The 20,494-nt window shown below is 43.5% G+C and overlaps 1 protein-coding gene and 1 long non-coding RNA gene across 3 annotated transcripts; one reads left to right on the top strand and one right to left on the bottom strand.

Moving 5' to 3' along the window:
• Positions 1-993: 993 nt before the first annotated feature.
• Positions 994-13,537, bottom strand: phf12b (PHD finger protein 12b). Of its 2 annotated transcripts, none has more exons than XM_034701166.1 (15): positions 13,393-13,537; positions 10,337-10,518; positions 6,840-6,912; positions 6,299-6,755; positions 6,082-6,202; positions 5,859-5,991; positions 5,603-5,767; positions 5,264-5,407; positions 4,412-5,087; positions 3,473-3,583; positions 3,214-3,384; positions 3,030-3,125; positions 2,713-2,795; positions 2,492-2,630; positions 994-2,204 (listed from the first exon to the last, which is right to left on the bottom strand). In XM_034701166.1, exons 3-15 carry the CDS (start codon positions 6,888-6,890, stop codon positions 1,717-1,719), a joined length of 2,835 nt encoding a protein of 944 aa, XP_034557057.1. In that variant the 5' UTR covers positions 6,891-6,912; positions 10,337-10,518; positions 13,393-13,537; the 3' UTR covers positions 994-1,716. The 2 variants fall into 2 exon arrangements, with proteins under 2 accessions (XP_034557057.1, XP_034557056.1); XM_034701165.1 differs by lacking the exon at positions 13,393-13,537 and adding an exon at positions 12,176-13,080.
• Positions 8,895-10,822, top strand: LOC117825359. The gene is made up of 2 exons (XR_004633837.1): positions 8,895-9,072; positions 10,323-10,822. It is a non-coding gene; the product is annotated as an uncharacterized LOC117825359 (long non-coding RNA).
• Positions 13,538-20,494: the final 6,957 nt, after the last annotated feature.

Below are 20,494 nucleotides of genomic sequence, written 5' to 3'. Positions count from 1 at the left end.
CCTCCTCCCTCACCCTCTGCCTCTCTGAGATCAAGTCCTGGTTCACCTCCAACTTCCTTCAACTCAACAGCAATAAAACAGAACTCCTCCTTATAGGCACCAAATCCACCTTATCCAAAGCCGACAGTTTCTCCCTCTCCATTGACAGTTCAACAGTGTCCCCCTCCCCTCAGGTAAAGAGTCTGGGTGTCATCCTCGACAGCTCACTTTCTTTCAACTCTCACATCAATAACATAACCCGGTCTGCATATTTCCACCTCCACAACATCAACCGTCTCCGCCCCTCTCTCACCCCTCACACCACTGCTATCCTGGTCCACAGTCTCGTCACCTCCTGTATCGATTATTGTAATTCACTCCTCTTCGGTGTCCCTCACAAATCCCTCCATAAACTTCAACTGGTCCAAAACTCTGCAGCCCGCATCATCACCAGAACCCCCTCCTTTCACCACATCACCCCTGTCCTCCAGCAGCTCCACTGGCTACCGGTCAAACTCAGAATCAATTTCAAAATCCTCCTTTACACATTCAAGGCCATCCACAACCTCCCCCCCCCCCGTATCTCTCTGATCTCCTCCACATCGTCACCCCCTCTCGCTCCCTCAGGTCTTCCTCCTCCCTCCACCTCTCTGTGCCCCCTGCCCGTCTCAGCACCATGGGGAGCAGAGCTTTCAGTAGCTCTGCTCCCCAACTCTGGAACTCACTCCCACCGGACATCCGAAACTCTGACTCACTACCCCTCTTCAAATCAAAACTCAAAACCCACCTGTTTCAAACTGCATTCCCTGCTTAATTTCCACTGCTTCATTTTTTAACTTGGTGTTACTTTGCTTGTTGTTTTTATTTATTTTATTGTGTTGTTTTATTTATTGTGTTTTTTATCTGTCTGTAAAGCGACCTTGAGTGCTTTGAAAGGCGCTTCTAAATAAAATGTACTATTATTATTATTATTATTATTAAACCAGGGATGAAAGAAAACAGAGGACACAGATGTTGAGTTTGTTCTTAGAAAATCTTTCTGTATTTACATGTTTGAACAGACGAGCAGTACAGACAAAGAGTGCTTATATACAGAGCAGCACAGGATGTTAAAATGAGTGCTAAAACTAGACGGTATTTACAGATGGAGAGCGGAAAGTACGGACTAAGAACGCGTTTTATCACAAAACCTCTGGTACTCTACACGGTATCACAAATTCCATGAACTGTACAGTTAAAAACCAAAAAATGGTAAATCTACATGAAATCCAATGTTTCTCCAATTGAGAGGCACTGAATTATATATATTTACAGTATATATACATATCATAGTGTATAAGCATGTATGTTTTCATACATATATAGCTACCTGTGGTGCAAAAGCAGCAAAAGAAATGAGAATGTATGGAATCCATTACTACAAAATAAAAGTTGTGCTAAATGGGCTGACTGACAAAATAACGTTACACCATACGAACTAAGATACTGGCAAAGAAAAGGTGAGCGCAGGTAAATAATGTTCGCTCGCTCTGAAGTGAACAGAAGGTTACTGTCAGTCGTTCAAAAACGGAAGAGATTGTCAATAATACTTCAAGTTCATGCAAAGATATAAACCATTAAAATAAAAATAACGTTTCCCTGTCGACCAACCAGCTGTGCAGCGTTCCCTTCATTCAGACTCGGAAGGTGCAAAACAAACGGAGGGAGGGAGGGAGGGGGCGGGGCTTCCTGTGCGGGTTATGGAACAGAGTTGGTGTGCAGAACGGGCACTTGGTGCGGGCGCGCGGTCTCAGTGATGGTCCCCTCCTGGCTGGAGGCGCCGCTCACCGTGGCAGTACTGGGAGGAGGCGGAGGAGGCGGCGTGGGGATGGAGGAGAGGGCGGTGCTGGTAGTGCTGCTGCTGCTGGTGGTGCTGTTGGTGTTCGCGGCGCTAGTGCAACTGGCGGCAGGCGTGGCGTTGGGCTCCTCTTTGGGCTGCTTGCTGGCGAACTCGGTGATGCTGAAGACGAACTGGAGGCAGCCCAGCTTGATGTAGCTGCCGTGGTGGAGCAGGGCGGTGCCCTCCCAGCCGGCCCCGCTGCCACCGATCAGGCTGGAGCTGCTCGCCTTGCAGCTGCACGACGGCTCGGAGCCGCCCTGAGACTGGCTGCTCATCACGCCGCCGGCTGGGAGGAGACCCACCACGGAGCTGGGACCCTCGTCATCCTCACGCTTCTTACTGCGACCTGCGGGGGGGGACAGAGGGGAGGGATAAGCATCAAAGAGGAGGAGACACGTGCTCTTCAGCCTGAACATGACAAACCTTCCTCTGACATCAGCCTGCAGGAGTCTCACGTTTCATCCTCACGTCTCAAAGACTTTCTATTTGTAACACCTGCATGATCCGGTCTCTGACGTCTACCCCCCTGACGCCTCTACAGAAGACATGTCTGACTGCTTTCTTCAAACAGAGTGTGATCCTGTAAGGCGACCCTACAGACTGTATGTGTGTGTGAGAATGAGATGCACTCACGGATGATGCCTTGCACTTTGGCCACGAGCCCGCTGGGTGGAGACGGCGAAGCTTTCTCTGAGAAGTCACAGGAGTAGAGGACGTTGTCGACCGTAGTGCCGTGCTCGCTGTAGTTCAGCAGCTCGTAATGCTTCGTGTTCTGAGGACGTAAACGCAGATTATTCACACCGAGCACGACAACGACAGCAGCTCAATCAGGCGGAGAATTTAAAAGGTCATACCTCATCGTAGAAAATACAGGCGTGCTTCCCCGATATGTAGTTGCAGTGACCGTAGTTTGTAAGGCACACGTCCATGTCAGCACCTTAGAGACGAACATAAAGGAGAAGAGATTTAACGTCACTGGATCACACCTCTGTTGGATTTTACTACAGAGACAGTTATCTTTTAGTGTGTCTGCACACTTTAAACTTTCTTACAGCAGATTTAATCACAGAATAATCTCTGAGAACAATTTAGAAATGTTTCCTTCATCTTGTTTCTCCACCAGGCGTCACATTTTAAATCCTTCTCAGCATTTAGAGGACGCACGTCTCACCTGATCCGATGTATAACGTCCTGTAACACATGCTGACTGCTCCTCCTTTCCCTGTGAGAGGATAGAAGACAGCTCGGGCCTGCACCTTCTTCTGACCTGGAGGAGAGAGGGGCGTGTTTTAGATCTTTGTGTAGTACAGATGGAAGCAGAGGTCAGAGGTCAGAGGGGAGAGAGGGCGTCTTACTGTCGGGGCGTGGCGACGGAGATTTGACGGCAGCGTTGGGCGCTGAAGGAGGGGGAGGAGGAGGAGGAGGAGGAGGTGCAATGAGAGGAACTTTGGGGGGGAACAGCTGCTGGATCCTCTGCCAGGCCAGGAGTTTGATCATCTCTGCGTCCAGTTTGTCCAGCTCGATTCCTGCACACACACACAGAAACACCATGAAGCACCAACTTAACTCAAACTCTACAGCTCCACATGTTTGATATCCACTCTCTACACGTACCTCTGTCCTCTTCCTTCCCCTCCTTCATGCAGCTGGACAGGTTGGCGATGGAGGTCAGAGCGCTGGGCAGCAGAGAGTCCATGAGTCCGGGACCAGAACCAGCCTTTACGTCTGTACGGAGGAAACAACGCAGGGACAAGATGTGAGCAAAGACCTGAGGTGACATTTAGATATTTTAAAGCACTTTGATTGATAACTTTGGTGCACAGGAACCCCCTCCGAACACAAGGGGGAGCTAAAGAGCTGAGTGGCAGTGAGAGTGGAGATGTCAGTGAACTACTGAGCTGCAAAAACACCTGCAGAGTCTTTAAGACACGGCTGTTTGCAGCGTCTGAATGTTTGGTGGTCAGTCTTTGCTCTGTAGCTCTTCACGCCGTAAAGAGTTTTGGGTTTAATGTGTTCTGTGAGCTCCTGCATGTAAAAACAAAGTATTTAAACTATGTGACATCCACTTGTCTTAAACTTCATTTTAAAGAGAGATGCACGTTTACAACTGACAGAAATATGATTAAATATAAAGAAAACATGCTGCAAGGAACCCCAACATGTTAGGAAGATGCTGACATGAAATTCTAAAGGTCAGAATCAGGTCGTTTCAGGAAGTTCTAAACTGTTTTTTAAAGAAGTAATCATCTGAATACTTGGGGACGGATGAAAAGTTTGTAAGGTCATTTCTTTGGATGAGTTTCCTCAGATTTTAAAGACTCTACATCTCATGTTTAATATCATTAACTTAAGTTTGTGACTGCTGCTTCATCTGTGTCTGCAAAACCTTAAATTATGCAGATTAAGAAACTGGCGATGAAGTTCCAGCTCTGCTCGTTCTCTGACTTTAATTCTAAGTAACTTATTTTGCACTCACAGACTGAATAAGGAAACATCTGATCAGTGAGTCGTATCTTCAGGTGTGTTGTTTCTTATTGGTTAAGCACTGCGTACCTGGAGCAGGTGACGTCATCCCCAGCTTGTTCTGCTCCGTGCTGCCTTTAGGGGCCGTATCTGAGCGGGCACTGCTGGTGATGGAGGGTTTCTCCTCCCTGCTCTCCTCCTGCAGCCCCGCCTGCGTGGTGCTGTGGTTCTGCGGGCCGGCGCGTGGCCATATCGTGGGGGCGGTGGGGCTGATTTTCTGGGCGCAGGCCTCTATCGTGCTCTCGGGCTCCTTCTTCACCGTGTCGGCTCGTATGTGGTTGGGCAGCGTGGAGGCGGGGGAGGAGTCTGAGGGCTTCAGTCTGTGCTGCAGCTCCCCCTGCCTGCAGGAGTCCGAGGAGCGGTTACAGTCTACGGGTCCGTTAGCTTTGGGAGGTCGGTGCTCCTCGGTTAGAGGTCCGTTAGGTTTCCTACAGTTCTGACACGGCGTGTTGATGCATTTACAAACAGCCAGCTCTGACGGGGCGTCGTCGGGCGGGCTGCAGGGTTTAGAGCAGGGCTCGGGGGTGGAAGTCCTGCCTATAGAGGCTTTACTTTTTAAATCCTCGGATGTTACACGTGGTTTAGATTTCTGTTCAGAGCTCCACTCAGCGGGCGGCGTGATGGACAGCAGCGTGGAGGACGCTTTCTGCTTGGTGGACAGGTGTCGCATGATGCTGCACTGCAGGGCGATGACGTCCTTCAGCCACTGTTCAACAAAACACACGTCAGTTCAGAACAGGAGACGGGACTGTGGAGGAACTTTAGTCTGATTTCAATTTAAAGACAGAACCTGCAGATTATTAATATTCATCTTTACTTCCTCAGAGGGTGACAGTGAGTGGAGTCTGTTTCGTATCATCTAAAGTAAATGCGCCTGCTCACCTCTTGTTGTTCAGCGTCCGAGGTCAGGTGCTTCGAGGACTGATGGTCAGGGACGCCGCTACAAACCAGCTCCAACTGGCGCATCCGTGCAGGAAGCAGCAGCGGGGGAGGATTCTGATACTGAGACTTGATGGAATCTGGCACCTGAGACCGAACAGGAAAACAAACGGATTATTCAAAGATAGTCGACTTCATTTGGGTTGTGTGGGAAAATAAGAAGTGAGAATTTCATGCTGGGCTCTGCAGAAAACTGATCAACACTTTCTGCTACTTCAGAAATTCAGAATCTATCCATTAATGCAGCATAAATAGAAACGTTATTCCACATTGAAGTCCGACCTTTAAACTCTTCTTGCTGTGCTGGTGTGTGCTGCGTCGGTTCGGTGCGTTCTGCCGGTGTACTCGACTCAGAAAGTCCAGCTTCACAGCGTGCTGAGACATCCGGTCCTGGAACTGGTCGAAGAGCTGACAGCGGCTGGACAGACTCAGGCTCCTCTGGTTCAGCTGGAGTTTAAAACAATAACACAGACAGCTGATTGACCCGTTTACACCTCTGAGCTGAAGCTAACTTTAAGACAGGGATCACCCCTCTCACCACTAAGTGCTCCACGTGGTTCGGACACATCCATTTGCCGGCAGGTAGAGCTGTGAGCGGAGGGTCGAGGCAGTCCATGTGGAACAGGAGGGGACAGTAATCACACTGGATCAGAGGAGCCAGCCTGCAACTCCTGTGAGAGGAAACACAGAGCACTCAGATCAGTAAGAGGAATCAGGTCTGTTTCATAGCTCTGTATGAGCAGTCATCCTGCAGGGCTCACCTGTTGCAGGAGTAGCAGACTTTGACGGGTAGGGGGACCAAACCGTTAGAATCCAGCTCATGCTGAGGTCGCCTGAACGGCTTCCCCAGCAGCTCCTCTTTCCTCCTCCGTTTGCTGCTGCCTGGAGATTCAAACGACACAAGAGACCGATACGTGAGACACAATCACACCAAGACCACCTCAGACTGTCAGGAGGGAAACCTCGTCCCGGACTGACCTGGCAGCGCCGTGGTGCAGGTGAGCTCGCTGGGCAGCTGGAACTGCGTGGGGTTCCTCTCCATGGCGGCCGCGATGAGCAGCTGAAAGGGTCTCTTGAGGAGGCGTGGCATCGGAGCAGTTAGCGTAGCACCTTCCAGCTCTGCGCCCTGAACGTCGTCGTCGGCCTCCGCGGCCTCCTCCTCGCCGTCGTTCTGCTCCTCTGACGGGGTCGGCGTGGACGACGTGTTGGAGTTGGGCGTCCCTGGACGGCTGCTCGGTCTGCTGCTGGTCCTGCGTTCAAGGAGGCGCACCTGGGCTACTCGCAGACCGGGTCCTGCCGCTCCTGCGCCCGGAGGCAGGCCGTCGAGCCGCAGCGGGCCGGCGTTCAGCTCCAGCTCAACGGCGGGGGACGAAGAGCGCTTAGAAGGCGGCCGCTCGGGGAGACCGTTTGTCTGCTCCAGCTTTTGCTCTCGCTTCTGAGCACACGAGACAGAAACAGAAACATCAGACCGTGCAGCGAGGAGAGACTTTCCTGAGACACGAGCGGATCTGTCACTCACCTTTTTTCTGACGTTGCAGCGGTGACACATCCACTCCCCCGGGGGAAGCATTTCTTCACTCAGAGGAGGGTTGCTGAGATCACAAGATAAACACCAACATCGGTGATCACGTTGACAACTGATGCAGACAATTTCATAAGCATTATTACACACCCTTTATGTCGTCAGAGTATCATACTTTACTAGAATAACTTCTGAGTCCATGTGAGGAAGAAAATGTTGACAACAAAACTTCAAACTTTATGAAGCAGAATGTGAAAAAAATGTATTATTACATTGTTACTCTAAAACACAATCATCAACATACGTGCTGTTTGCAGCTTTAAGTTATTCAAAATAATCATTACATCTCTGATATTAAATGCACTGTATTGTATTGTATTGCTGATTCTATTCAACTTGCAGTCAGTAATCTACAAGACTCTTTTAACACTTTGCAGGATACTCTGGATGACTTGAAGCTGGTTCTGAATGCTGACAAACCAAAAGTGATGCTATTCTCCAGAGCCACATCAATAGAGCACAATTATTTAAATAGAGTCACAAAAATGGGTGTTTGGATTGATCAAAACCTCAATTTTACTATACATATTAATAATCTTGCAGACAGACTCAGACAGAAAGTCGGCTCTTTCTATAGAATCAGATCTGTATTAATGTTCTGTAGGAAGAGGGTTGTGGGGGCTGTTTTTATGTCAGTCTTGGATTATGGGGACATATTCTACAGAAACGTGCCATCCTCAAACGCCTTGTCTCCATTTATCACTCTGCATTAAGATTTAATACAGGTGATCCCTTTAACACATCGGTGCGTTCTCTATGATAAGGTTGGCTGGCCCTCTCTGCATGAAAGACAGAATATCCATTTGCATCTTCTTATATTTAAAGCTGTCTTAGGAAAATCACCAGCGTACCTCACTGAACTTCTTAAAACACCCAGACCGTTTACATCAGACTCGCACCTCAAACCAGCTGCTTCTGCACGTTCCTGGAGTTCGCTCAGAACTGGGAGAGACTGCTTTTTGTTTCTCTGCTCCTGACTCATGGAACAAGTTACAGCAGCGTCTGGAGCTAAATGCACTTTTACCTTTTGGACAATTTAGAAACTTCTTTTCCACCTTTCAACCTCCGCTTTGTAACTGTGTTAGCAGGTTTACCTGTATATATTTACTGTATGATTTTAAATCAACAGTCCCTAGTGCTTTTATAATCAATCCCATACACCTCTTTTTATTTGTATTATTTGATTTGATCTTTTCATCTCCAAATTAAAAAAAAATCCTATCTGATGACTTTTGATTCTCTTGATGCCTTGTTGTTTGTTTTTGTTTTCTAAATGTCACTGTAACTGAGAGAGATGAATGTGGGTGGGAAGGGGGGTTTTGCTGGTTTGGGAGAAAATAAGAAAAATCTCTTTTGTATTGTACAAAATGATATGGTAATATTTATGTCTGTGTAATGCACAATGTACACGGACAAGTCAGTAAAGATATTGTTTTTTTTAAAAAGTCACTGTAACTGACTGGATATCATTGTAAATGAGGGTTGCCCCTCAATGATCTCTCCAGTATAAATAAAGGTTGATTGAAATGTAACGCCTCCCTGCCTCCATCTAGTGGACTAATTAATGCTTTGCATTTAAAAAAAATGCCTGACTTTTCTCAACTTCTCATGCATTTACATTTCTCTTGCACAACCGTAGCTTTAAATATGCAAACACTCTCAGTGCTCACATAAAACATCAACTTGTATGCATTACTCAGGTCAGTAACCACATATTATTTAAAGTGTAACACCTTAAAAAATAACAGCCACAGTCTGAGGAGTAAGTCAGGTATTATTTACAGTCTATGGTGATGATGGATGAAGCAGACAGCACCTCCCTGCAGCCTGCTCACAGGTAACTGTGCAGCAGCTTCATCCTCATATCACACATGTGGAGGAGGAAGCAGCCCTCTCGATCATGCCCATATATGGTTAAAAGTCGTTTCTGTTTTGTCGTTTCCAGAGTCAGTCCAGAACCGACTCAAACCGACTCCCGAAGTTAAAATAACCGCGCATGCTCAGTGAACGGAGAGCAATGCATCGCGGAGTCAGAGAAACGGCTCCGTAATACCACCGTTATAACATGCATACATGTTAATATCATGTTAATATGAAGCTGATATAACACTTCTGCACAGGTTCGAAGATTCAAGCTCCTCTACAGAGACACAGCTGTGTTTAAAGGCTGGTAAGATGGCGGTGGAGCAGCAGAGAGAGCAGTGAGGTCGCCATATTGTAAACAGAGGCAGACTCCATTTTTAGCAGCAGAGAGAGAGAGAGAGAGAGAGAGAGAGAGAGAGAGAGAGAGAGAGAGAGAGAGAGAGAGAGAGAGAGAGAGAGAGAGAGAGAGAGAGAGAGAGAGAGAGAGAGAGAGAGAGAGAGAGAGAGAGAGAGAGAGAGGGAGAGAGAGAGAGAGGGAGAGAGAGAGAGAGAGAGAGAGACTGAGACTGCGGGAGGGGCGGTCCGACTACAGGCTGAGAGAGAGGGCTGCACGGACACAACACTGTGCGTCCTTATAACGTGCTTCTACATTAAAATCCACACTACAACTACACACAACATATCTGACAACACACTCTGCAGAGAGAGAGAGAAATCATGCAACTTTCTGAGCAGCTGGTTCCTCAGCACGCAGAACTCTATTCTAAAAACCTCACATTAACCCACCATGTGTCTGTAGCTTCACAAAAACACACCCCTTCAAATGTTGAATATTACTTTTAATTTATTGATACGTGCTGATCAATTCAGCTCATTAACATTGCAAATTCAAAAGCAGCACAAGGCTCACTGCCGCCCTCTCAGATCAGATGCATAAAAAGGCGAGAGAATGGAGAGATGCAACTTAGGTGGTAAATATGAGCAATGCAAAAACAGCTGTTTACTTCAACACAACCAGAGGAGAGTCCACAACCTCATCAGGAGAACAACTCTTGCAAAACTTACTAATCAGCATCAAGGATGTGCATGCAGATACCACAAATCTGACTGCACATGCGTAGAAAATGTAATAATCAGGTGTTAGGATCTGTTTAGAATCACACTGGATGTCATATAAAGTGTGTTTTTGATTTCTAAACATGTGCTGGTGAATTTGGCTAACTCACTTTGCATATTTGAGTGCCACATAAAGCTGAATGCAACCCGTGTGTGTGACAGAACAAAGTAGGAATATGGAGTTAGAGTTCTGCAGGGTTAGGTGGTGTTTGGTTGGAGATACAGGCTGAACATAAAGGCTGGTAAAGTATACTCTTTATGCATATGAGTGTATGAGTGGGTGGATGTTAATCATCCTCTGCAGCACCCCCCTCCACACTCTCATCCTGTAACTTGTGCATGCAGCTTACTGAAACTAAAAACTTGCCGCCCATTGTTTGCTCTGCACTCAGCATGCAGTGATGCGTGCAGATCTCTCCACTGTGCTCCCTTTTGTTCCAGTAACTGTAACTTACCAGCACTGGAGGTGGAAGGCTGCAGGGCAGTGGTCACAGCAGAGCAGGTCCCCACCCTCCCGGCAGCTATCGCAGGTGTCGTGGTTGGTGGCCCTGCCACTCCTCCGGACGTCCCTCACCAACTTCCGACTCCTCTTCTCCACCTCCTCCGACTTGGGGGGCGCGAGCAGAGTTTGGATTTGCTGCAAAGACAAGAAGATTGGATATTTAATATGAGAATAGGGCTGCGCTGATTCATAAATATCCAGCTCTGGTGGCTTTTTAAGCACTGCTGTAGAAGTGCAAGTACACGTGCTTTCTTTGCACTTCATAACACTGAGTATGACTGGAGATGAATCCTGCATATTAATCTTGTGCAACTAAGATTTAAGTCATTATGGATGCAGCAGTTATCAGCTGAGTGTTGGCAATAATTTAGCACTCACTGATTGCAGCAACCTTGTTTTAGCAAACTCTAAAAGGCGTATTAAACATATGCGAGTCATATATATGTTGTGTGTTATTGAACCTTTCTGGTGTGTGTATTTAAGTTCTCTGCAACATGCCAGTATGTATGCTTGTGTCTTCTTGATGAGTCTGTGATTGTAATGTTGGGTTATTTTGAGTTTGTAGCCTAGATTGAGTAATTAACCTCGGTTAATCAACTAGAAACTCATTATTAGAGTCGAAAATCAGCTATAATGTCATTTTTAAGGCCCCAATTTTCCCGATCGGTGAACCCCTATGAGTAATCAGTGAAAACATATCAAAGACCATTATACAATTAGACTATTCTGGGTCTGTGTGAGTTGCTGGAATTATGTTACATGCTGATACTGATTCATACACCTGATTTTAACTAACTTAACCCTCCTGTTATGTTGCGGGTCAAATTGACCCATGTTAAAAAAAAAACTGTATTAAAGATATTTTTCTGTATAAAACTTCTTCTTCTTGGCTTAATGAGCGTTATCCACATATAAAATGAAAATAGTTCATTTCACTTATTTGCAACACTCCTGAATGTTGAGAGTACATACATGCTGTTGGGGTCAATTTGACCTGGCAGTCAAAGTGGAGGCTAAAAGGGGTCAGAAGGGTCAAACACTAACTGTTTCTTTGGGATAGTGGGTTGAGCAACTTCTACTACTGTACAACCTGGGCCTAATGTCACAGTGGGTGAAAGGCTAGCAGTATTCAGAGGTCGCTGCCCATTTAGGCAGCATATGCCTTTCAAACTAGCTAAATACAGCATAACTATCTGGGCTTCACTTCATAAAAAGATAAAAAATTCAAAATGTAAAATAAAATAAACAAAAATCTGTCTTGTAGAACTATTGTATTTATATTTAGGTCTTTCCAATGTACATTAAGAAAGTTTTAACATGAATTTTCATGTAAACGAGTGAGTTATCCTCTTTGAACCATGATCTGAGAGAGCCAAGGAACACCATGGCATTAAATATTGATTTAATTTGATAGTAATGGAGTTAATAATGAGACATAAACAATGTTTTGGGGGATATTTTTGTTTCTGACACGTTTACATAATTAAACATGCACTGGGTCAAATTGACTCAGGACTGTTCTTGCTGTTCCTGAGAAACAAGCATGTTATGTTATATGTAAAATAGGAGTTTCTGAAAAAAGAGAGTCGTTTAGGCCAAAGAGCCGATCCAAATGACCCGATCACTGAAAAGAGCCGTAATGCTCATAACTGGTCTCCATTATCAGCCCATGCTATGAGAGAAAAGCGAATCTAAGGATGAAACTGTTATCAGAATACAATAACAGTTATGGGAGTGTTTTTAAAAAGGGTATATGTGTCTGTAAACAGGCCTGAGAGCAGAGCAGCCTCACCTCCATTAAGCCCCCAGAGGTATCCAGATCGTACACAATCGTCGGGGTCTCCATTTTGTCCCACATTCATCCAGCAGCAGCAGACGGAGCAGAAACAGACCGACCCGGCTCTCAGAGGAGAGGAAGTCCCTCGATCAGAGTCTGTTCTTCACAATGTTTCCTCCAGAGGATGGGAGGTAGAGCTAACAGAGCTAACGGAGCTAACGGCGCTAACAGCTAGCTGAAGACGTCAGCCAGTCAAGGTTGAAGCTAGCGGGCTCGTTAGCTCGTTAGCTCGAGTCACGGGCCCGAAAAACAAACAAAACGCGATTAAACGGTTTAATTAACACATGAAGGTTTCAGCACCAAGCTTTAAAGTCTCTCCTCACTTCTCTCTCTACAGAGACAGCTGCTGGTAGCTACAGAATCCTCCTGCGGCCTAGCTGGCCAGCCATGATTCCTGTTCCTGCAGAAAGGATCCCAGTAAACCTGCAAACCTCCGCTCCCATTGTCAACACAACGCGAACACAACAGACACACACAGAGACCCGGCGAGCCTCGGTCCAATGCACGGAGTACGGCAGCGTTCAGACAGATTAATCCTTGAATCGGGTTCGTGGGGATGCAGATTCGGTTGATGTTATTGTTGTGAGAAAGGCTGAGCATCGACTCTGGCTGCTAGCTACATCCTCCACCAGTTGGCGCAACCGCGAACCGACTGGGGCGCATGCGCAGTGGAACGGATATAGATCATTACGACGATGCATTTTAAAAGGGAGCGACAGTTCTGTGTTTTCTATCCACTAACCTCCCTTACACTGGATTAACTCTAACATGCATCACTCTACATGTCCCTGTCTGCTCCTGCTGCTAGACATCACCTCTGTCTGTATTCTGCTGCTGCTGAGCGTGGTGCTAAACTGCTGTTTGTGTTAACAGCTAATGCTAACGAGCGTCAATAACGTTAATTGATGGGCCTGTCTAGGGTTGCCAACTTTGTCACTCCTAAATCAGGGACAGGTGCACGGTACCATGGTGGTGTGAGCATGATGTGTGAATTCAGCGTATATTCTGATTCTGATGCAACTGGAAATGCAGAAAGTGTGTATACTCCCTTTAATCCTTACTCTATCATTATGTAACCTCATATGAATAAACCTCAAAGAAACTACAGTTTGGCTCTTTACATCAAAAAACAGGCAAAAGAAAAATGAATGCAAAAGAGGAGTATAACTCACCACATGTACTTTTTCCTGCTCTTGACTGACTCAAGCAATCTTTTGTCCTTTTGCACAGACAGAGAGAAGTCCTTACATGACAAGTCACAGTCAACAGATACTTGAAGTATGTTTGATCAGCTCATTACTGCATCTGATTCTTGAGTCTGACCATTTAATGGCCATCAGAGAGAAAATTCTTCCCCACACTTTTTTTTGCAGGTGTGTTTGGCACATGATCTGCCACTGCCGGTTTATCTGATCTAGGACCTGTAGAGTTCAGTCTGCTGTATTTACAAGACTTAATAGTCAATATACGGGACAATTGAGGTCCCGTATGAAACAAACCAATTTAGCCCAATATAAGGGATGTCCCAGCTAATACAGGACAGTTGGCAACCCTAGGCCTGTCTGAATTATCTCTGCAGCACCATGAGCTCCATCAGGAGGTTTAATCCATGCAAAAGTTAGAATTCAACATCTAACGTGTTCCAGAAATCTCACAGCACATCATCTTCAGAGATTTAGCCATTGTTGTCTGCAGTGAGAACTACATTCAATAAACTACACATTTAACATTCATGCTCCTGTGGGTTCAATAAAGCACACCTGAAATTATTTGCAGGTGTTGTTTTTCATTAGATTTATAATGCATATTAACTTTAGGCATGAGTGCCAAAGAAGGCCCAATACCACCCTCCCCTGTCCAGTTGTATTTAATCATACCATGTGAATTAAATAGGAACCAGAGATGCAGAATGTTACAAACATAAAGGCATTTGGTGTAACTTAAATATATAACTTAACCTTACTTTTCCTTACTGTCAAATCAAATTTTAGTTAAGTTTCACCACTAAAATGGTTTTGTGAGTAACTCCTGCGTTTACATTTATTTACAGTTGCATTGGTGTGATTTTTGTTCATTTTACTGAACTGTTGGTCATAGTTAGTTGTTTGTTGTTGTTTTTTTTACAAATGATCACAGAAAACAAATATGTAAAAACAATAGAAAGGATGAAGAAGAAATAAAATAATGGCAAGACATATTAAAAAACAAAAAAAATGTTTAAAATAGAGACTAATGCACACCAACAACAATAAAATATGTGTAATTAAAATAAGTTATGGAATCAAATTAACATTAAGAATATACATAGTTTGAATAAATAATAAAAAACTGATAAGGATAAGAGTTGGAGATAAAATAAAGGCTGAACATATCAATAATATTGAGTAGATAAATCATTTAAAAAGTAGATTTAAAATAATAAAATGATAAAACAACATTCAAAACAATACAAAACATCAAAGTAAAACAATTGTTAAACCCTACATAAAATCCAGACTTTATACATTTATTTTTTAGTTTACATTCTAAAAGTCTCAATCTCTCCTGCTTATTGATCAGTCGTAGATTGAAAAATACTTTTACAATGTTCTTTGTATGTAAATAAAAATTCAAGATTCAGGATCTTTATTTGTCACATTTATTTATCATACAGGTGTGAAATGCATTGGCTGTGCTGCCAGGTCATAAAATAAAAACTCTAAAATAAGCATATAGAGGAACATAGCAACATAATTATATATATATATATATATATATATATATATATATATATGTGTGTGTGTGTGTGTGTGTGTGTGTGTGTGTATTATGCAGGGTTATTTTAAGCATGCTTGCTGCTTTGCGTGTATTTAGCAGGACTCAATGTAGACTGTAATGTATTGAGCTCATGTAAAAATATTGTAAAACCAAAACAATGTTTGACTCTCTCCGTTAAGTTGACATCTCTCTTACCTTTTTTTCCTTGAAACAAATGAATGTGACAAAACACAATACATTTATAAAAGTGAAAAAAATAAAATAAAATAAAGCTTTATTTTGGCACCAAAAGTGTTCCAGATAATCCCAGAGAATGAAGTTAAAAATGACCTGTGATGCCAGAGTACTGTATGTTGCTTGAATCCCGCCCCTGCTCATTGATGATGTAATTCTCAGCTCTCGCCAGCAGAGGGAGGCAGAGTTCCATGTTGCATGAGAGGTTCACCAGCTGACAGAACAATAGAGTAAGAATAAAACCCACCAGGATAATATTCCACATAAAAACATCCAAATGAAAACATTTAAATAATTAAATGTTGGCTCTCATTTGTCTTCAGCTTGAATTTCATCGTAATTATTATCCTTCAAATCTAAATAATTCATCAGGATGGATTCAGTTCCCTCTTTGTACAGTCCTGTGATTAAAAATATGACTCAGCACTTTATCACCTGGACACTTTAATTACAGGCGGTCTTGTGGATGTGGATACTTATTACAACAGAAGCATGGCCCAATGAGACAAAACGCTCACAGTGTGAAATGTTTATTTATATAAGAATATCCTAGCACGATTAAACACATCAAAAACATATCTGAAGACACCTCTGAGGAGCTCACAGAACATTTAAAGGTGTGTAAATGTTAAATCTGTGATGAAGTGAAGTTCTTACAGTGTGGTACACTGAGGTAAATTACCTGCACATCAGCGCTCTCCTGTCTGGGATAATCCATGCTATAAACCTCATTGAGTAAAATACAATCTGTGTTTTCTGCAGCGTGTTTACTCTCACACTTTCTCTGTTAACAAAATCATTACAGCCTGCTGAGAGACGCTGCAGCTCGACAAACACAATACATCAAGAGCACCAGATGCATCCCGGTTTCCTCCTATCATGACTTCATTGCACAGATAATTATCACTTTTAATGGGACTGCTTTCTCACGTTCATTAACGCACACTGTTACTGATTTCTTTTCTGGAGGCAATGAAGAAACTTTGAGATCACAGTCGACTTTTTAGTGAGGCTGCAATAATCACAGAGTCCTACAAGAAACAATGAGGAGACATTACTCTGGTCAAAGCCTGCTGGCACCCAGAGAGCCTCAAAACTGATGTTAAAAAAAGAAACACTTTTTCATATTCTTTAATTTTCAGTCAATTTAAGGGCCTGTTTACACATGATACTAACATGTCCTGTGTGATTTAATCACACATAAAAAGCAGTAAAGAAACTCATAGAACAGGGCAGAACATGCTCAGCTGTTTGCTATGGTAAGACTGTAAATAATCACTGTATTAGATGATATGATGGTGTCAGTTCACCAAGTTAGACTCAGATGATGACTCACTGCATGATAAAAAGATAAAATAAAATTATCATCGATGTAAAAGTGACAAATAAGGATTAAAAAGTACAAAAAGCCATTACTCCTTAATCCTCAATTTGTTGGAAGTTCAGATCCTCTAAGGGGGACGGTGTTAGGTAGATTTTTTTTTCTTTTTTTCTTTTTTTTTTCTTTTTCTTCATTTTCTACTCTTGTCTGCATATATATTTCTGGTTTGTGTCATGTTTGTCACAAACTGTCAAATATTCATGCAATTTATTCTTGCAGCAAAAGAAAAGAAAGAAAACCTTTTTCTTCTGTGCTTGTGACTGTGTGCATGCAACCATCACCATCCCTCTTAGAACTCTGGCCTATCTTTTATTGGTAGCTAATATCATGTTCTGTAAAAGAGGGCGTGCACACCTAGGTGGGCCAAAAAATAAATAAAAAATAAGAGAAAGTAAAAGAAAGATTACATAAGGATATACAAAGGGACAGGGAGAGAGAAGGAGAGAGAGACCTAACACACTTAGATGGAGAGGGACCATCTCACCATGATGCCAAAAAAAAAAAAATCCGTGTGGTGATACTAATGATTAAGCAACCCTTAGTGTCCACAATCATTACTGAAGCTTGGGTCGCAGAGGGTTGCCGCCGTGCTGTGTTCTATTTGTGTAACAAGACCACCACTGGTGCAGATGAAACCACTTGGGTCAGATCAGCCGAGCGGTACGGCCCGGCACCCGGGCCGCGAGAGCAGTCAGACCGAAGGACCCAACCCGCCGCGGGAGACCCAGGCCAGGGGACAAGCCAAGGACCCAGACCGGAAGCAAACAGGTACCGCCGGAGCACCCAGGGCGACCCCCAGGTCACCCAGTAGGAGGAAAGGGGGGCGAGGGGGGAGAGCCGTAGCGCACTACTGCACCACAATCTGCTCCCCCTGTTAGGTAGATTTTTAAATTCTTTATAACATAGACACCGCTTTGATGAGACTTATTACCCAGCTTAGGCTGTGTTTAATACTTGATTCTGATTGGTCAAAACCTCATAACATCAGTGATTCTCAACATCAAAAGCATCACCAGATGCCTGATCACACGTCATTTCAAATCACTCCACAGAAAGTAGTCCGTCTCATTCCCCCTCTGCCTGTTGACCCTGTGGTAAAAACCTTAGAATAGAATGGAATGGAACAGAACAGATCAAAGAAGAATGGAATAGAATGCTTCAAAGCTTTAGACAATCTGATCCCACCCGTCGTACCAAATGATTCTACAGAAAGGAGAACAGCATGGAATGGAACGGAACGGAACACATCAAAAGAGAATGGAATGGAATGCTTCTGATGGATCACAGACAAATAACAGCTTTGATTCATTCTAGAATGCAAAAGTGACACCAGGAATGACCTGATCACACGTCATATCAAGAAAGTAGTCCGTCTCATTCCCCCTGGGAGATCCACACACTGTGGTAAAAACCTTAGTGTGTTAAATCACGAGCAGTCCTACATGGAAAGAATTTAATTGGAAACTAAAATTGAGATATTTTAAAACTCCTGTGATTACATCAAAATATGATAGAAATAGATCAAACCTGTGTTGGAGAAACTGTAAGCAAGTGGGAGACCATACCCACATTTTCTGGGATTGCCCGATATTAAAAAACTTTTGGTTAGGGATCCAAATAGAAGTTCGGTCTATTTTGAAGGTTGATTTGCCATTGGATCCACGATATTATATATTAGGTTTAGTCCCAGAGGGAGCTATGGACAAAAAGAAAGTCAAATTGTTGCATGTCCTTTTATTAGTAGCCAGGAAAATGATAACATTGACCTGGCTGAAACCACTACCTCCCACCCTTCACCAATGGAAAGAGAGATTAAAGACAGTTTATCTGATGGAAAAGATAACTGCAAAACTTCACTGTAGATTGGATTTGTTCTTAACTTTGTGGGCTCCTGTAATTAAGCACCTTCAACTGCCAAACAATTACGATAGAGTAACTTGAGGGGGGGGGTCTTTCCCTCCTTGTTTCTGTGTGTGGATGAGACCAAAACTAGGAACCTATCTATGACTGCCTGCCTGGAAATGCCTGCCGAGTTCTAATGTTTTCTCATTTAATTTCTTCTAAACAGACTCTGTAACATACTATGTGTACAACTTTAAATAAAAATTTGTTCAAAAAAAAACAAAAAAAAAACCTTAGTGTGGTCTCAGGCTGGTCTTGGTCGTGGGGAAATAATGACAGTTAGCGGGCACAGATGTGAGAGCAGCCTGAGGAGCTACTGGACCCCAACCATCTCTGAGAGGGAGAAGTGGAGCAACATCCTGGAGAGAGCATCTCTAAGCTGCTGATCTCTACTGAGTCACTGAAACCAGAAGAGGCAGAGACGATAGCTTTATCAGTACTTTATTTCATACGGGTGTGTGGCAGGAATCTGAATTTAAAAATGATCATACCATTGGTTCTAGGAAGGACTCAACACAAACACAGAGACCGGTGCTGCAGAGAATAAAACATGACGTCACTGATTGTTTTTCTGAACAATAACTTTTATTGAAGATGTTTGTGAAGTAGCTTCGTCCGTACTTTATGTACAATGAATCAAAAATAGGTTAATTATTATCATTGTCATCACACCAGCTTGCATGGATACATATCATCATAGGACAATATATTCTGTGTTTGACCGACAGCTATGGTCTTAGCTTAGACAAAATGAAACAGCAGTTTCTCTCTGTGTCAGTTTCATCTTCGCTTTTCTGAAACAATAAAGTGTGAGGTGTCAAAATATAAAAATCAGCTCAATGCTAAACTGAAGCTGATAAACCATGAAGAAGAAAAATGACCTTTACTTTAATTCTGCGTGAAGCCTCATTAATGAAATCAGCATTTTAATTCATAACAAAACAAATGAAACATCAATGATCCTCTGTGTCGCTTGGTGGTGGAACGTTTACTGATAATATATCTAACCTTAATTCATGTTCAAACTTTTGGTGAGCAGTCATACAGTTTCTGACAGCAAGATGGAAGATTGATGTGTAATATGTTTAACACAGAGCTGGAGTCAGGGTGCGTTAGCCTAGCTTAGCATCAACACTGGAAACAAGGGAAAATATCTTACTCTACACTGTCAAAGCCTCAAATATTCACCAACAGGTCACATTGAAGCAAATGGAGGAGACAGAAAGTCTGTTGTTTACGACAGAGAATCACGACCTTATGAGAGGGAAAACAATACGACAGTTAGAGGATCAAATGGTAATATCACTATTTTATTCTTGTAATGTTATTAATTTAGTTTAACCAGAAGAAAGGCCTCCTGTTCCTGTGTTCATGTTCTTAATTTCAGTTCAGGTGATATGCTGATCTTCTGATTTTTCACTTTAAAATCACAAAGGCAGAAACAGCCTAAAATCTTTATTAGAAATTCTCGTGATATTGAGATTTTAATCTCTTAAAAATCAACGTTAGTCTTGTAATAGTACGTTTCTTTTCTCATGACATTTTGACTTTACGTCACAACCAAGCGGCAAACTCCGGTCTCAAACGATGAAGCCCATGAGGAAGTGTTATAAACTGCAATAAATCGAGAATCCTCTTGAGGCTGGCTGCAGAAACACCGGAAACCACATAGACATGAATGGTAAAAAGACGATCTTTGCAGCATTAATAAACATGTTTACAGCCTGGTTCAAAAAACGGCTTGGCCCTACAAAGCTAATCTCTCTATCAGCACACACTGTACGGGGGGGGAATTTGTTTTCTAACGTGACGGTTAAGAAGATATTAAGATTACGAGTTTTGCCCAAATAAGGACATGACTGACGTGACTCCCGGTCGGGAACACACAGCCATTGGCTAAGAGGCTCACACTACGTCACACTCTGCCTAGTTGAGTTCCGCATTACCAATATGGCTGCTATGGGTGACGTCACGGATACTACGTCCATATCTTATACAGT

This window comes from Notolabrus celidotus, chromosome 14 (assembly GCF_009762535.1).
Source record: "Notolabrus celidotus isolate fNotCel1 chromosome 14, fNotCel1.pri, whole genome shotgun sequence".
In the NCBI taxonomy this organism is placed as follows: Eukaryota; Metazoa; Chordata; class Actinopteri; order Labriformes; family Labridae; genus Notolabrus; species Notolabrus celidotus.
This window is presented reverse-complemented; position numbering and strand designations above follow the sequence as displayed.

What these genes read in the sequence shown, in the direction of transcription:
- phf12b (XM_034701165.1), bottom strand. Translation starts at nt 12,241, where the DNA reads ATGTGGGACAAAATGGAGACCCCGACGATTGTGTACGATCTGGATACC. An exon ending in GATGACGTCACCTGCTCCAG is followed by an intron (nt 3,584 to 4,411) that starts GTACGCAGTGCT and finishes TCCTCCGTACAG; the next exon opens with ACGTAAAGGCTGGTTCTGGT. An exon ending in GGGGAAGGAAGAGGACAGAG is followed by an intron (nt 3,385 to 3,472) that starts GTACGTGTAGAG and finishes GTGTGTGTGCAG; the next exon opens with GAATCGAGCTGGACAAACTG.